Source organism: Arthrobotrys flagrans (assembly GCF_004000055.1).
Source record: "Arthrobotrys flagrans strain CBS H-5679 chromosome Unknown unitig_8, whole genome shotgun sequence".
NCBI lineage: Eukaryota > Fungi > Ascomycota > Orbiliomycetes > Orbiliales > Orbiliaceae > Arthrobotrys > Arthrobotrys flagrans.
Window position 1 is genome coordinate 2201331 of NW_027137553.1, and position 17990 is coordinate 2219320.

The 17990-nt window shown below is 46.7% G+C and overlaps 4 protein-coding genes across 4 annotated transcripts; 2 read left to right on the forward strand and 2 right to left on the reverse strand.

Annotated features, from left to right (window-relative positions):
• Positions 1 to 688: 688 nt before the first annotated feature.
• On the reverse strand, positions 689 to 2042 carry DFL_007141 (uncharacterized protein; the record flags this gene model as incomplete). The annotated part of the gene is made up of 3 exons (XM_067636678.1): positions 689 to 878; positions 938 to 1923; positions 2019 to 2042. 3 exons carry the CDS (start codon positions 2040 to 2042, stop codon positions 689 to 691), a joined length of 1200 nt encoding a protein of 399 aa, XP_067488270.1.
• Positions 2043 to 3336: 1294 nt separating this feature from the next.
• Positions 3337 to 4551, forward strand: DFL_007142 (uncharacterized protein; the record flags this gene model as incomplete). Its single annotated transcript, XM_067636679.1, has 3 exons — positions 3337 to 3480; positions 3594 to 4451; positions 4528 to 4551. 3 exons carry the CDS (start codon positions 3337 to 3339, stop codon positions 4549 to 4551), a joined length of 1026 nt encoding a protein of 341 aa, XP_067488271.1.
• Positions 4552 to 5222: 671 nt separating this feature from the next.
• On the reverse strand, positions 5223 to 5879 carry DFL_007143 (uncharacterized protein; the record flags this gene model as incomplete). The annotated part of the gene is made up of 1 exon (XM_067636680.1): positions 5223 to 5879. One exon carries the CDS (start codon positions 5877 to 5879, stop codon positions 5223 to 5225), a length of 657 nt encoding a protein of 218 aa, XP_067488272.1.
• Positions 5880 to 15618: 9739 nt separating this feature from the next.
• On the forward strand, positions 15619 to 17351 carry DFL_007144 (uncharacterized protein; the record flags this gene model as incomplete). Its single annotated transcript, XM_067636681.1, has 2 exons — positions 15619 to 16271; positions 16346 to 17351. The coding sequence occupies 2 exons, from the start codon at positions 15619 to 15621 to the stop codon at positions 17349 to 17351; spliced, it is 1659 nt and encodes a 552-aa protein (XP_067488273.1).
• Between the last annotated feature and the right edge of the window lie 639 nt (positions 17352 to 17990).

The window sequence follows — 17990 nt, forward strand, 5'->3', positions numbered from 1 at the left end:
TACACAAGAATATTCTAAACTAAATGTTCAAAACGACTTCATGATCTCCAATATCCAAGTCTTGTTTATGCTGCTAATGGACAGTGCAGCGTTTGGCAAATAGCCATCAGCCATGGGAATGATATACATATAAAGTGCGAGAAGGATATCGTTAAAAGACATTCATATTGTAGGACATTCATACTGTCGTTAATATTATGCGAAATGCCTGCCGAGTGAACAGACACCAAAGAGTCTCAAGTAGGTACTAATGGTATATGATACAATGAAAAGAATGAGGATAAAAAAAAATCCAAAAACAACAAAAAATAAAAATAAAAAGGTAGGCTCCCGGGTTTTTGATTTTCGCCAATAATAAGTGAGGAGAATGAGTCTAGAAGAACAAATAATAGCGCCCTTGCAATCAAAGAATAAAAACCCAGGCGCTCGATAATAAGCAGGAAGAAAGGAGTCTTGTCTTGAGAGCTGAAAAAATAATAGTCAAGATTTCGAGACCAATTTTATCGCAACGAGACCAGTGTTCTCGAAGTAATAATAAACTTGATGAAGAAGAAAAGATAAGAAGTGGTTCAAGGCTCCAATCAAAACTCCAGTGGCGATGCTGCAGAATAAAATCCCGGTGGGAAAAGATACTCAAAGAAAAAAAGAGGGAATTGATAGGTGAGGATAATAAAAGAGGAAGGAAATTTTAGCGACGACCAAGCTTCTTTCTTGCAGCCTTCTCGGCAGCCAGTTTCCTTTCAAGCCTCTCGGCTTCGAGATCTTCTCGGAATCCAGCCACGCGGGATCTGTCTTCTTCTTCGAGAATATCGACACCGGTTGCTTCCATATCATCAGACGAGTACTCGTCGTCATCATCGGAATCGGCATAGACGTATCTAAAGCAATCAATATTAGCAAGGTTTGAAAAATGAGAGAAGAATTGCGAGCTACCAACCTTTTAGGCTGTGGGCGGTATCTATCACGAGACCGGTCACTATCCCTATCGCGCTCAGGGGCTCTAGAGTCTGACTTGCTGGAGGAAGATTTTGCAGTCGCAGAAGGTCGGGCAGTTCCACTCCATTCCACTTGAACCCTTGGTTTGGACGGAGCAGGCTTTGCCGGTGCCGACTTTCTATCGTCAGGGCGCGACCCCGTTGGACGTCCTGCCGGACGTCCTGCCGGACGACCGACCGGCTTCTTGGCTGGCGACGGTTTAGACACACCCGAAGAGGCGGTGGGTTTGCCATTCTGTGTCTTCGTGGAGCTAGTCGGCAACTTCTTGCCCACCTCAGGCTTATCAGGCTTCCCAATCTTCTTCTTCTCCACTTTCGTTTCTTTGTGGACTATCTTAGCAGGCACTGAGCTCGTGGCTTGAATCTGCTTCGCTCTCTCCATAATTTCCGCATAAGAGCCTTTTGCGGGCTTCTTTGGCGCTTCGGCGGTGATGGGAGAGTTCGGGTTCGACGCTGCGGACCCAGATCCATTGCCATCCCTCCCAGAGCCGCCACCACTACCACTCCCGTTAGCCCTAGCGGCATCCCTCGCGGCCTTCAAAGCCTTGAGCCGCTTGACTTCTGCTATCTTCTGCTCCTTAGTCATGCCCTCGAAGCGAGACTTCTTGGTCGGAGGGACAGTGCTATTCCCCTCTAACTTCCTCTTCTTCTCGCCAGCCTCAGTCGCGTCCAAGGCTTTCGATATCGGAGGTGTGAATGTGTTAAGAGGCGAGACGGTGTTCGATGCCGAGTCGGCATCTCTTATATTTCCAGAAGGGACGCCAATAGGAGCGGGCCGTTCCTTCCTTGGTGAGCCCCCATCTCCATTCCTTCGACCATCCGAATTCCGTCCGTTGGTTGTCGACGACCTAGCGGTCGGGCCAGGGCCCGACGTTACACCCTTGGGGCCAGACCCTTCATATTGGTCGAGTAAATTGAAGATACTGAACTGTAGATGAAAGAAACTGGTCAACCTTGCAAGCCTTTTACTGTGGGTTGTGGTGGCCACCAACACCGGCCAATGAGGAAATTCGTGTTACTAACCCCGCCTGCCGGGCCAGTGGCCATCGTGAAACTCTTCTGATTATATCCAAGATAGGCCTATTCGATGCTCCTTTAACGGCTGTTGGTTTGACTCGCGACGGACGGCTCTAGCTGCGTGGTGGGGTGGCTGTCGAGACGTGCACTCGCGATCAGGGGCGGGCTTTGGGAGCCAATTCGGTGGTTTTTCTGTACTGCGTTTTGCTCTAAATTTAGGTTTCCATATATATATCGCCACCTCTTCAGGTGATGCGGGACCGAATCGACTCGGGAGAATTCGGAGCGTGCGATATATGAGCAGTCACCGGCCAGCGAGTCGAAAGCCGGTGTTTTCTGGGTTTGTTGGGAGGGAAAGGGGTAGAGGGAAAGAGAAAGAGAGAGGTTTGGGTGATGAAAGAGTCAGGACTGAGGTGGGAGGGCGATATTTATAGTCCTCCAACAATTCAAGCCCGGCAAAAAAACCAGCACACATGCAAACCAACCCGAATCGGTGCTACCAAGACAGCTTCGATCCCCTCGACAGGTCTGAAACCGTCGTGTGTTTGCGCAGGTTGTAATTAAGTATTAGTCCATCGCCAGGGCTGTTATATTATAGGTTGGATTACTAATTTTGCCAACTGCATCCAACAGAACATTTTGGCATCCTTTGTCCATATATACTTTTAGTACTTCGGTACCTGCTCGAGTTATGTAAAAATATATTGACACATCGTGCGTGCAAGGGTCTGGGCATGAGTCTGAGCATACTAGCAGGCTTGATAGATTCATGAAGGTACTATGATTCCGATGCGATGTCTGCGTCCGAACTCCAGGGATTTATATTATTCCGTGACAACCGTCAGACGGACGTCGTGTGGGCTATTTGGGGCCCCTCTCCTGCCAAAGATATCCTCCACGGTATACCTCATCCAGGGTCGACCATGACCGTTTCGTGCCTTGGCGCGCGCGGACATAAAAAGCCTTAGCATGCACACGTCCTACATAATGCGATCCTTCCGTGACGGGCTTCTCTAAACGGTATGAAAAAGCGCATTGATTTTTGAGCCCGCGGGGAATATGCAAGTGCTCGCCTTTGCATGAGGGCCACTATCCGAATCCTTTCGTGTCATGCCAGGAACCTAGGTTTGAACGTCAAAAAAAGACAGCCCGCTGTTATAGCCGCTTGCAGACCCTTGGAATTGTGGTATTTTTCAAAGTTTTGCTTTCTCCATCTGCGTTGTTCGAAAGATTTTTATATCTCTGCAAACTCCTCTGGACACTGATCGTCTGACGAGAAAATATGCATGGATTGCCGTAAAGGTCTTTTCGATAGGTATCAAAGATGTCGTTTAGGTTTAATTTCGATATTGAGACGGACGGGGAGGATGTAGAGACGGGCGGCGTCGAAACTACACCTAGTGTCCCAGTCGAGGAGACTCCAGACTCATCCCGAATACCAGCACAACTACACTCTATACATGAACTCGTAAGTCTTTAGTGCCCTCTGTCGATACTTAGGTAGATTATGCGAATGCAGATCTACTGGGGTTTATCTCGTGCATGGTATCATAATTTATTAACACTCGAAAATAATACCAGATCTCCAAACTCCCCCCCCACATAGCTTTCTCCCCCCTAGCAATTCCCCTAACTTCCTCAAAGACAATAACTATCCCTCGTCGTGAACTCTTCGACGTAAGGATGCAGCTCATGGCCGAAGATAACAACCCCTCTACGGATACTAGCCAAAACTTCAGCGCCGCCTTCACAGACGAAGACATCCGAACGAACACCTACGAAGGTGGTCTCAAGTCATGGGAATGTTCATCCGACCTTGTCAAACAACTTGCCACAGACTCTGAAGTTTGGATGAACTCTTCTCATCGAATACTCGAACTCGGTTGCGGAACTGCGCTTCCAAGTTGTTATATCTTACAGACCCTGTTGCCGGTATCTGGGGACCAGCCGGTGCATTTCACACTTGCGGATTATAATCTCGACGTTCTCCGTCTTGTCACCTTGCCAAACTTGATTTTGGCATACCTCTACGCGACAAACGGCCTACCTTCTATGGATCCGTCTGCGACGGAGGGATCGGAAGAAACACCAGAGATAGAGTTAACATCGACTCTCATATCATCCTTTCTCTCGACATTACAAACCCACAATATCACAATATCATTTCTTTCGGGTTCATGGAGCCCAGCCATGATCTCACTGATCCATGGAGGACTAGAATACCCGTCTACAGCCGAGGAAACAATGCATTCGCTTTTATTAGCCAGCGAGACCATCTATTCCCCATCATCGATCCCAGAATTCGTGGACATGATTGAGTACACCCTCGCTAGCAGCGGGAAAGGATATATCGCAGCAAAGGATGTATACTTCGGAGTTGGTGGGAGCGTCAAAGATTTCGTGGATATCATGGAAAAGAAAAAGTGGAAATGGGAGATTGTAAGAGAGGAGAAAAGGGGCGTAGGGGTAGGCAGGGTTGTCGGAGTGGTTTTCAAAAGCTGAGTGGGTGGTCCAGGATGTAGATACCGATATCGATTAGATCTCTCTACCCCTTTCGTTGACAGCGATGATGACGCGTGCGAGACGCTATGGCTTTTCGATTCCCCCATGTAGCTCTTATCAAAAGATGCAAGGTAGTTATAACGATCTGTACGTTATCACAGTTCAGCCCTGATATCTAATCGAGTCGTCATCCGGTTATTTCAGCCCTGTCGCAACGTTCCGAACAACAAGCCCTTACATGGACGACATCTTCAGCTCGTGAGGCTGAAGAAATATAGCTATATGCATTGTTTGTCGGGAAGCAAACCTCGATGGCTAGTGCGGTTTATATTTAGGTAAAAATGTACCTTTGAGGTACCATCTACATCTCTCAAGTGTGGCACCGTCACGTCTACGATATTTCCGTGGAGCATTGTTTATGTTTGTACCATCGTTTTCCATTGCCATTCACTCAACATTCTCCGCTCCATCCTCAGAAAGTCCTCCATAAAAAAGTTACAATAAAAATTGGATATCTACAGAAATCTTTGGTGTGCTTGAAAAAAATACCAAAAAGATATATATGAAAAATAGGTGAAAGGGAAAAAACCAACATTATAAGGAATATGGGCTCTCGAGACACCGTTTGAAAAATGCTCATTAATTGTCAGTGTGCTCGTTCATCATTACTAAATAAAGCCAGGCTAGAGAGAAGATATTATGCTATATCTAGTGGATGAAGATGGCGGCAGCAAGAACAGCCATGATGACGGCCAATGGGCTAGAGAGAGTGGTCGTACCAGCGCTTGGTGGAGCGCCCAAGGAAGTTGGTTCACCGGTAGATTCCGAGGTGGTAGTTCGTCGGGTGGTGGTAGAGGTATTGATGGTAGTGGACGATTCAGAAGACTCGCTGGTGGTAGCGTTAGAAGATGTAGTGGGAGCGCTGGTGCTGGTGGTGGCAGGAGCAGAGGTGGTAGGGGCAGAGGTAGTAGAAGCAGAAGCAGAGGTAGTGGAGACGAAGTCAGAGGTGAAGACGAATCGGTCAGAGTAGTTGTAGTTGGCTGGGGTAGAGTCGTAGGAGATTCTGATGGTATAAGTGCCGCTGGTTGGGAGATCCTCTGGAACACTCCAGGTGTAGGTGCCACTGTTGGGGAGGTTGGTGATGATTGTTCGAATTGGCTTCAGGCTGTTGGCATCACCATCCATAATAACCAAGGTGACTTGTTCTCCAACAGGATTAATCCACTTGATATCGAAGGTTGATCCGGCTTCAATAACGGTTCCGGCAGTCGGGGCGGTGATAGCATTGCCCTTCAAATCCTGAGCGGAGGCAACAGCGGCAAAGGCCGCGAGGGCGAGGGAAACGGCAGTCTTGAAGAATTGCATTTTGAACTTTGATGGATTTTAGTTTAGGTATTAACAATTAAAAGGTAGATGAGAATCTGTGGTTTTAAAGGTTTGACGCGAAAGCGAGTGTATTAAATAGTCCAAAAGGGGAACCTTTAGTTGGGGTTGAACGAGTGTCGGGCGAAGCGCAGATGCGTTCGTGAAGGAGCGTATACGTAGACGGCGGAGGTACTTCGTAGTGGTGTGAAGGAAAAGGAGTGAAGAGATATGCACAATGTGCGAGGACCGCCAGCGACTCTTAAACCCAGTCAACCAAAAATAGGGGCGACTGACCGAACGGCAAACCTTTTGCCCGACCCGATTTTAGCAAAACCACAGCAAAAGTCTAAAAAATTTGCTCTTGATGGGCAAAGTCTCCTGGTGATGCCGGTGGCCGGACATGCCTTATTGGACCTTCATTTCATTTCAGCCCATGTTGCAATTTCCGTGCAACTGCCATTGGGTTGGATGCTGGTCGTGCGCTATCGCTGAAACAAAGCGCATGCATCCACCCATCACCGTCCGGGGTAGGGCGTCTCGCGCTCTTATTGGCCAGCACAGCCTATTCCTTGCTGTCAAGATCGCGTAAACAAAAAAGGGCCAAGATGCTCCTGCAGACACCGTCGACGGAAACGCAGTTGTCAGTGTGCAGTTTTGACAAATTCGTGTGCATGTTGGATCAAGGCTGAGAATATTCAATACGATCGACTCCAACATCAACGTCGACAATCAGCTTCATTCCAACGAGCATAAATAACGGCGTCGCATTCTCCACACGGTGTCCGCATACCCAAGGACACATTAACAAAGTGTTTTGGCGGTTAATTGAGAGACCACTGAGCTGGCGCATCTGGAGATGAAATGGTGTTGATCCATAAATGTTCACGAGTGGCGCCGTTAGATCACGCTCGTCATTAAGGGGGGAATCGCAGGAAGCGAAAAGCAACTGGGATGTTGTAAAGGATGCCTTCCCAATAGAGAGCTTTCATTTCCCTCTCGCCAAAAGATCCTCGAAAACAATTCGCCTCCGAGTCTGCTCATCATGACGTCAAAAAGCCTCTTGATGTGATCTTTGAGAGGTTCCATGAAACGAATATACCGATTGCATCAATTCGACCGCCTGGGGGCGTTTCTTGTTCCGATAAACTTCTCCGATGGTTTCATGTTTGGCGATAAGTTGCCGGACTTAACACTCAACCCTTGGATCGTACCGATTGAACCAGGAAGCTTGTTCTGCAATGTTTCGTCTAGAGATAGAAGATGTTTGAGTAAACTAGCCAGCCAGGGCTACGATGGATTTTTATAGATCAGAATACATTTACCTGCATACTGCTCCGTACCCGTCGTCTCGTCGGGGCAGGACGAGATGTTGTTGGTGTATCGTGTGTCGTGGTCAGTTGTTGGTGTGTCGTCCCGATCGGTGATGGTTACACAACACCTCAACACATCAACACATCAACACATAAAACCACGATCTCCCACGATGGTCGTGTGGGAAGTCATTACCCATGTGACTTTGCGCCTCCTATGATAACTCAATGCGAATACACTATTCTAGAAACGTACCCGCCGACCTTTCGAACTCTGTGTTCAAGATGCAATGCACTTTCGGTCGTTTAAAGCCTGTTAATACGGGTGATTGTTCCTTGCCAACATGCATTGAACAGGTCACACAACAATCGAACGGCCACCAGCTTACTTAACAGGCCATTTCACTGTCGTACAAGCATGCCTGGGGTTCGCCTTGCCTTCTCGACCATGGCACCCATTCATGCAGCCCACAATCTCTAGTTTTTTCCCGTTCGGCATCTCGACATCTCAACTGCATGGCATAGCATGTGGGGTTTGCCCATCCCACTTCCCATAGCAGGTTCTCCACTGCCGAATAACAAGTCGGATCCCTTGTCGAATTAATCCCGTTTTCACATGCTAGAATTCATCTTGCAGCCTCTTCGAGTTCTTATCGATAAAGAAAAACAGGTGTGTTTCCTTTTTCCCTCCCTGTTTTGGACAAAAGATTCCGTATCCGCCGAAGTGCGCCGCTTTATTCTTCAATAGGCATCGTTAGATTCGTCATAACGGATGTGAGTCTTGGTGTTTCCATATATACCGCATATTTGGATAGTGTGGCCGTCATTATAGTAAATCTAGATTACTAGAACCTCGTATATAAATAACCTCCTACAAAAATCTAGATCCAATATGGAGCACACATCTCAGCACTAACTTCTTTCCTCGGAAATCGAGGCCAAGGATAGGGAAAACTCGGGTTCAAGAACGAAATAGCACGCCCCATTAACAATTTTTTAGAAAAATTTCAGGTTTTAGTTTTCGTGAGTAGGAAGCTAAATTGGTCGGTTTATGGCCGAGTCTCGCGGGGCTGGGACGGGCTGGAGATCCTTTCTTTCTAGACAGGCTTGACAGACAAGGGAGACCCACAGGATTCATGTATGGCATGGTTGCACAACATCCCGATGCCCCGGTGCTAGCCCTGGAGTACCCCTTGTATAGGGCCCCGAAGATACGCCTGTATGCGCCTAGACGGGTGAGGCTAATTGGCCAATCGTGATCAATTCCCACATGCTTGGATTGCAAGGGCCGAGAAGGGCTTCACCAGCCATTGCATATATTGGCATTGTTGCAAAAAATTTCGAAACGTAGCAGCCGGATTGCTAAACATTTATAATGAGAAACACTACGGATTGAGAGTGACTATGGTCGGTAATTATATATGATATTCCACCCAAGTTGTACTCGCCCTTGTAAGATATCGTTCCGCATAGTTCTTCAAGTAGCCTGTTTTAGAGTCCAAGCCGTCCTCGCAACTAGCCGTCGACGGGATAGAAAATTTCATGTCAGGGTGGCACGATCGAAATTTGAGAAATCCAGTTGGAAAATGCATCTTCAGGATTGCAGGAACCCACAGTCTTTTTTTTGGCTCACTCCGAGGAATTTACCACTGACAATTGCACAGTCGGCACGCCTCAGATCCAGGGATATACCTTTATACCACGGAAGGGTTCGAGCGACACCTAACAATAGGGGGCCGTGGCGAATTTTCGAGAACTTTTTTTTCGAGTTTTGTTTTGGATTGGATACATATACTAAGTTTGGAGGGGAGAGTCCAGCTCTTCCTGCGGCAGGGAATGCCGATGTAGATCGAAAAATGTCATCACAAACTCTAGAGTGCAGTGTCCTGTGCATTGCATGTATGTATGCATATGTCAAAGCAATTCACGGATACGTATCCGTAGTTAGCACCAGCTGGGGTCATCTCATTTACTAGATACGTTTACTTGGCTAGGATATTCTGTTTGTAACCTGATTGTTTTTTTATATTTTGAATTCGAAATGTTTGGGGTCTGTCGAGAACTTTTACGTTTAACTCGCCTCGCTCTACGTAGCTACGAAGCATGCACCTGCCAAACTAGAATAGATGTAGAGACATCAATGCCGTCTGCCTTATTGACATGTCAAGTCTATGGCTGACTTGTATCCCTAAATCGGAATAATAGTTTACCTAATTGTGAAACATGTAAGTTTATTCGAAAAGAGATGTTGTATAACCCCCCTCCAGGCATCAAAACCCTTCTCCGTTCCAAGTCCCAGGAAATCCTACCCATATAGAAAAGATCATATGGCGCACATTCGCAATATATCTACTACTTCTAGGCCCGAGTTCGATGCAGCTGATTACATCTCGTGCTACGTTCCACAAGATTCGATCATCCTAAGGCTGTAGTCGCAAGTATTTAGCCTTCGTAGGTACTTTTCTTGACAAATGTTACATGATGATATTTCTAGAGATATTGTGCCTGATAATGTTCGGGTATCCGTTGAAGTGGACGGGTGTTCAGTATAGTAATCTAAAATAGTTTTGACGTTTCAGCCACATAATGCGACATGGTCGGTCCATGCAGATGGTTGCATGAACAGAGCCACGGTTACCATCGTGTGATGGTAAGTACGTAAGGTATGGGTAAACAGCGTGTACAGAAACTCATTCGCCACTCATGCGTATGTATCAGCTGAAACGGCCTCTGCGCTATACCACTAATAACCAAGCACGGAATTAAGCTTGAGGCCTTGCCCTAAAACCTTCGTGTCACGGTGCGGCTTCCTGTTGGCTGGGATTTGGGTTCCGGTGCCGACGGGACTAGTTCTTCAATCTTGTTGCTTTGATAGTCAAGCTTTTGAGCTTGCGGAATTAATTCATGGAGATATACATCGTGAGAAGTACTCTCGAACAATCGGGCTGCCTCGTGAGATAACAGACCGTGCACCGGGCCGTAGCGAATGGTTTTGACTCAAGCTGTCAATCAAGCATAACAGGCATTGGCCGTTCGGGTCGTCGAAAGAGGATTTAAATCAGCGAGGGTCAGTTAACCATGCATATCAAGCTTGCAAGGCGTCAAATGGACGAGACAATACGAAACGGAAGACTCTGATATCGAACGTTCGAACCCGTCTGACAAGGTCAGGATCATCACACCGGCCCCGCATTCATGATCCCTTGCATATTCCAAAGACTTCATAAAATGTGATATCCTTTCATCTCGAGAATTCAAAAACACACACGGAAACCTTACGGATCTTGCCGTCGTCGTCGTCCGGAATTCAGCTCCGATAATGCGTTGCGTGGTATTTTCCGCACGTCCCCCAGAGCGTGCCATCCACTGGTGTATCCATCGGAGATCTCCAGCAATCATTTCCAGGTTCAGATCCACCTTGGCCTGGAACCTCTCACAAGAATGTCTGTGCATGGCATCACATCGTTTTACGTAACGCCGCTGTCAAAGGTACCTGGAGAAGCCACCCGGCCCGGCCTGGCTTCGGATATAACGGGGTGCATACGTCTGTCATGGCCTATGCTGTCCTGTCCGACAGGTTTGACGCTAAACAAAGAGATTCTTGATATCCAATCGCCTGAGTCATAATCGCTGATACGCACTGTTGATAAGGCGGATTTTCGAAAACGCGGCTCCCAAACCCAGAAACTGTCACTGGGGACGGGAACACTCGGAAACACTATCGGAATGAACTTGTTGATAGAGAACCAGAATCGAGTTGATCCAAATATATCGATGAATCCATAGGGGTCTGGGGGAGCTCTTGGATATTTAACTGAACACACCGCCAGGTTATCCCCAATATCCCGTCCCGCATAAGACGGGCTGGATTCATTCACATCTCCTGCGACTTACATATGAACCGTTATTTGATCAAATGCAAGGAAGCAACCACCTTCGTACAAACCCATGGCCAACCCACCATCACTAAGACACTCGCTAAAGCAGCCGTGCATGGTGCAACCAACTGTTATGCACATATGGGTTATTTATGAGGTGATGATTCGCAATCTATACGTCCGTGCCTAATGTATTAATATACTCGCCCCAAACAACTTTGGCTGTAGATAGATCGCGGTTTGGAAGGAGTTCCCGAAGCGCTGTGACAGGAAATTTCGAAACCGCATTCGCACTGACAACAAACATAGACAGACTATACGTATGATAAAGTGGAAAATATCGTGAAACCACAGACAATTGATTGTTAATTGCGTAAGACAGTTGTTGCATGCGAAGAAGCTGTTGTGTCAGATCGAGATACGTGTTTGTTCGGATTTTCTGTTGGCAATCTCGCAATATCACGATATTGGCAATCGACATCGGGATGGTTCATGGCGCCATGTTACTATCAATGGAAGGCGTGAAAAGATCTAGACTACCATTTTACCGTATTCGACGGAGCTCTAGCGGGAAAGGTCTCGGTTGACGGAAATTTCAAAACACTGGCGAAGGGAGCGGGCGGCAGGACGGGTTTAATCATCAATATGCTTAGATGAAGGTTTTTCTTAAAATCGTCAACGTTTGATCGGATTGTCTTAAGATATCTTTAGAATGGTTTTTAGTAGACGTCGATTTTTGATAACTGTATATGCTTGGCACGAGAATTGATTTGTTTTCGTCTCGAATCTCACTTAAACTTCGAAACTCTGGCGGCCGTTGGAGGCAAACCGTATTCTGTAACCGAAAGGAGGGCTTAATTTTGGACAGTATATTAGGACATCGACAAGTGCCGTGGGTTAGTAGATAGGCCTGTAGGGTGTGTAGGCAAAAAATAAAAGTCTTGATATCAATATCTGTACGAATGATAAACGACACCTGCGGCATGCCTGCACCACGCATGCATGCAGTTTCCAAAAAGCATCCCCCATGCAAGCCACACATGGAGTTAGAGACCTAGCCTGGGGCCGTTTCGTCTATCAGTCAAAGGATTGTTGAGTTTAGAAAATATTCAAGAGAAACTACTACAATGGATGAATGGAAGGAGGATGGTGGGAGATTGTAATGGTACACCGGCGCCCCCACGGAGTTCGAGCGTCGGTTCCTTTTTCGTTGCGTATTTGCGATTTTGGGATGTTATTACCAGTGGAACTCACCTCCTGCAAACGTATGTTCCTTCCATATCTTGATGCCTGCTGCAGAAGGTTGTGTGGTAGGAATGCGTGGGGTTGTTATAAAAGGAGAATACCTTATAATAATGTATCAGTACCGGTATGGAGCCTATCTGAAACCGTATTACTATAGTTTGCTGGTTGCTGATCATGATCAAGTTCCCTTTGAGCGTTCCCTTCGAACTCGGGTATTCTTATTGATCGTCTCGGGGACCTTTACGGGAAGAGGTATAACATCTAACAAACTTTCGTAGAAGATTGGATACGGCGCTAATCATTATGAAGTATAAACGGTGGCTGCATATTGGATACTGCATCGACGCCATGAATTGTGGAGCACGGCGAGATCTCGGGATAACATTGGGCTGTTATTTTGGATATTCTAGCACACACAATGGAAAATAATGTTGGTTCTGGAGTAACCCCAGGTTATCGTCATTGATTTCGAGGCTTTCTTCGAGAAGTGCGCACACAGAAGGTTTTTTGTCTCCGGACATATAAGGCGTTCCATGACCTCTATCTAACCTTGGGTCTGCAAGCGGCTTTCATCGGGTCCGGTTCCAACACTGTCCGGGCGGTCGCTTTTGATAACAGTGGGGCGAAGGAAATTTTCGATTGAATACGGCTACTATATATAACCCAACGCTTACGCCGACGACGACGATATATCTGGTAACTGCTGGAAGGGGATATTCCACAGGTCAACACCAGCCACTATCACCGGTTAACATCTTAAACATGAGTCCTTGGTGAGCAGGGAAGCGGAAGCTAGACAGCAGGCATATGCACGTCGTAGGCAGTCCATCCTTGTGGCTGCATCCGGTACGGTTACTGGTTCGTATCTTTATTCTTGTGCTAATCCTTGGTTGCCTCACGGACATATTCGAAACCAATGTGTGCAGAGATTCAAGACATAATCCCACATTTTGTAAGAAATTTTTCAACCGGAGCAGAAAAAAAAAAAATTCTGAACGGTGTTGAGGGCAATTTACCTAAAAGATTTGAACACGGATTTCGAGGTGAGGGTAAAAGCAGAAACAAGAAATCGGCTATTTGATAGTGCTCTGGTTGCCGAAAGGGATATCACGAGGGAATGTGAGATCTCGAAATATTTCGTGGGGAAGGGAATGCGATTTTCAAATGCAGATGCAGACCGGCTTCATTGACGTCGGTTTTGATTAGTCGCATATCACTGGATGTAATGAGATATATAATTGCTGCACCATGATTCAGTTTGCCTTCTCGAATGATCCCGACTTTCCGCTCATTTGACATACCCTTTGTTCTGTGGGGAAGCGCCCAAGCACAAGACAAGATTAATGCTCGTACTCGTTTTTCGGAATATCAAGAGCTGGTTCTTCGGATACAGTCTATCCTCGGGTAGAAGTCAAAACACTGTCGTCGACCGAGCAATCCCCCATTGTTATTTATTTTTTCTCTTGCTAAGTTGCATTGTCACCGTTTGCCTTTGGCATAGTGTCTCTCGGCATCTTTGGGCCTTTCAGCTGGGTAGTTTCCAATTTCAATAACCAGAGAAAACAGCAGTTTTGCAACAGGTTATCTCCAACCGTGCGCTTCGTCCGCTATCGACACTAGGAAACTCCGCTCTATCTTGTGGTTGTTTTGCCTTTAGCCCTTGACGCTGCTGCAAGCAACTGCACCTTAGCAGCTGGAGTATCCCAGCAATCTTGACAGCCAGCAGAGGCCTTTTTTTTTGTGGGCAACAATCCTCGTCTAGTGTACCAGCCAGGGCTCGAATTTTCTCTCTTTCCTTTAGTCACCAGGTACAAGCCGGCTTGTACCAACCAGAAGCAGGCCTCCTGTATGTAGGTGCTTTTCACACACACTTTGTCTCCATCCTGTTGTCTAGAGCTCCCCAGGGGTCGTACAGTCCATGCATACAGTGGCATGTCGAGCACCCGCACCCCATGGGACTAAACCGTTATCTCGATACCCAAATTGAACGATGCTGCCCAGAACAGGGCAGACAATTACTATCCGTTTGGAGGCCCAGCCCTGCAATCGAGACTCCACTGAGTGGATTCCAACAGCGATTTTGGAAACTAGATCTAAAGTTCCGTTGGCCTTGGCTGTTTGTGTTCCCATAAGAAAAATGGAGAACCACATATCCGTGGATGCTCAAGTGATCTTGTTTGGCCCGTACGAGTAATTTTTTTTTGCTCACAATAATGGTATTGACCTTCAAAAGCCGTAGTAAAAAGGCTCATGGCGAAACATGATAGCGGGCCTATTGCTTGTTAGATTTGACTTTTAGTGCCAATGGCAACATCCTCCAGTTTTTCTTTAGTCTGGAGACCCCGATGAAATTCATTCTCCAGTTCCAAAAGCAACTCTTCGAAGTTTGTGACTAGAAACGGCTAGGGAACGGACGTAAGCCTTGGGATCCCATTCGTTGAAATTTTTTTCTTTTCGATACAAGACAGAGGCTCGGGACAAGCTGGACATGGTATGGTTTCTTTTCCCTTGTTAGCGGTGAGCACAGGGCTGTTTCTCTGTGTAATTGCTTCCAGGTCCACGAAACCGTCCATTCCAGCCAGAGCCAGAGCCGAAGGGGATGGGGGTATAACTGTTCCCGAGGAGCCAGTCAGTCTTCCGTCCATCCATCATTCCACGTCCTCTCCGCCCCCAAATCAGAAAAAAACTTAAAAGCGAAAATGTTGCCAAATCAAAAAAGCCCTTAAAACCCGAACCTTCGGGGACACACCCAATTATTATTTACCTTGGTTGTTCCATCGCACCGCTCTTCTACTACCACTATATATCTTTGCTTCGAAAAAAAAAAAAAAAATTCTTCTGGAACTTCGAATCGAGGATACATCTGACTGTTTTTCGACTATTAGATAGCAAATCCGACCTTTTGTTTTGTTTTTTCCAACTGGGGCAACTGCAATTAATTGTCAGCACTGGAAATATCGCGAAAGAGCGCTCTGGACTGAACCCAACAAACCAGCCAACATTACCCAGGGGCAACTTCCTTGATATATTCCAACCCTTCAGAAAAGAATTCTCTTGGACTTCTGGATGAGCAGCTTGAGGCATTTTGGATGAACAGACTGTCGAATATTTCTTGTCTCCTTGACGGTCATAGGAAGAAGTATATGTACTGCCATCTGGGTAGCTGGTAGTGCTGTATTTTATACCTCCTCGTGGTTGTAGAAGAGAGTGCTTGCCTGCTCGCTGCCCAACAACATCGCCATCTCCCGGACGTCGCAACAACACCCAACATCACACGAACTTCCTTCCCTCCTTCCTACCTCTACGATGGCTGAGGTCCAATATGCTCCAATGTCCTACGACAAATTTTACACCATTCGTCGCTCAAACTCCGAACAAAATTTCGACCATCTAACATATCTCCCCCACAAGTCTGAGTCCTTTGCAGCTCGAATGGCTTCTTCATCTATTGCGACGGACTCGCCGCGCAATTCTCTCACCTCGATATCAACTGTCTCCTCGTGTGGCTCCTACTTCGATTCGGCTAGCAACCAGTCTTCGATAGATCCATATGAGGCTGAAGACACCTTCTCTTTCCCGTCGTACGATGACTTCAGTGCAAACGACTCTGACAAGCCGACATTCATCCATCTGGAGCAGTCGATAGGAGGCGACGATGAAGAGGAGGAGGGACCACCATCTTCACCAACCAATAACAATAGTATTCCCAAAATCATCACAACTCCTGCCGAACTCCCTGTAACAGCCATTGATGATATCACCCTTCAAGTTGAACCTTCTCGACATGTTGATTATCTTTCTCACGAATGGAAGGAGGAGGATATCTGGGCTTCCTGGAGGTACATGATTGGGAAGAGAGGGGTATACAACAATGCCGCTCGATTGGAGAATGCTTCGTGGAGAACCTGGATGAAAAAAAAGTACAATTTGAAGACCGTATCTCCTGAAAAGCTTAATTGGTAAGCCATAGCCTTGATAATGACGGTTGTGATGATATCTTCTTGATGGTTTGCTAACGTTGATGGATGCATAGGATGAAGGACTACGATGTCACTTGGCTATATGGACCGCTCTCAACGGCTCCAGAACGCTCCTCATTCTCGATCTCACCGACGTCTCCCGAGTGCTCCAGTGCTCCTCGGAACCCTTGCCACAAGAACACAAAAAGGGCTAGCATTCTAAAGAAACGAAGCATGTCCGAGGCTCTGCTCCAACGCTCCATCAGCAGTTCCAATCTGTTGAAGCAAGCCACTGCTTCGATAAGGTCACAGCAGTCGCAAAACCATCACAGATTGTCTCGACCTGTTATGCCAAATAGAGCAGTCTCTGACTACGCAACCTATCCATTTGTATCGCACACCGCAGCCACAACCACGAACGAAGGAACTAGTAGGACGACATCCACCTTGGAATCCGGGATACAATCGCCTTCATCCTCTAGGAAACATATTCATTTCAACGACCGAGTGGAGCAATGTATCGCCGTCGAAGCTAAGGACGAAGACGATGAGATGGACCACGATATGGGTTTTGATGAAGAGGAAGATGACTCTGATGAAGGTGGTCTGTTCCTTAACATGTCAAGTCGCCAAAAGAATGGAAGTCGCCAAAACTCGAAGGGAAGCGCTTCGGAACCCCAGACAATTCAAAAACTCCCATCAACTACTCTCAAGGCTGAAGTTGAACCATCCGAGTTGAAACAATCAACATCGAGTAACAATCTCTCTGCTTTGCTCTTTGGAGCTAGCTCCTCCAGCACTACCAGCACTGGTCTCGGATCTGGAACGGCTTTCATGTTCAACGAAGACGAGGATGATGACCCTATCGAATGGGAGCCCAAATGGACAACTCGCAGGGACAGCATTTCTCTCAACCGCCGATTCGGTGAATTGGATGATGAATACGGCGGCTTCGCCGAATGCCCACCAACCCCTCCCAGCGGCAACGAAGGGATTTTCGGAAGAGCCGTTGATGCTGTCAACACAGCCCGTGATATTGCTCACGTTTTCTGGAATGTTGGCTGGGCCAGTCGACGATAGTATCGTACTGATGCTTCGTAGCCCTTTGTTTTCATTTCCAACCCTCCTCTCGAACTAGTCTCGCTGACCTAGAATTTCTTGTGTTCTCTGAAAACTACTTCATCTCGTACCCAACACATTTTGGCTTACGAGACCGCTACCACCACCCTTACACTCAATTCTGGAACGGCTACACGAAAACCATTCTTTTGCCTTTTCGTTTCTTTTATTTTCTTCTTTTTCTATCATCTGTTTTTTCCCTAGTAACTCTTTGGGATTCAAATGGCGTTGAAAAGGCGGGGCGCGTGGGACGGCATCTGGTTTCGTTTTTTATATTGTTTTTTCTTTCTTGCCCCTTATATGATATGCAGCTCTTCCCTTGAATCTTTCCCCTACATGATTTCGTTTTCATACGCAAGGTGCTAGAACCCAGGAACAAAATTCTTAGTTATTGTATGTGTTCGTGGGTATGAGAGAGGTCTTGTTTGTCCTTATCTCGATCCTTTTTTCTGATGTTTCTTACCATTCTCAAAAGTGTATTACTATCCCCTACGGCTGGATGTTCTGTGGCTTCCTGACGCTCCGAGGGAGCGGGAGTTACGATGAGACCTCTGGTATTTTATTTCTCTTTTTCCTTTACTCTACTACTTATTAATTCCT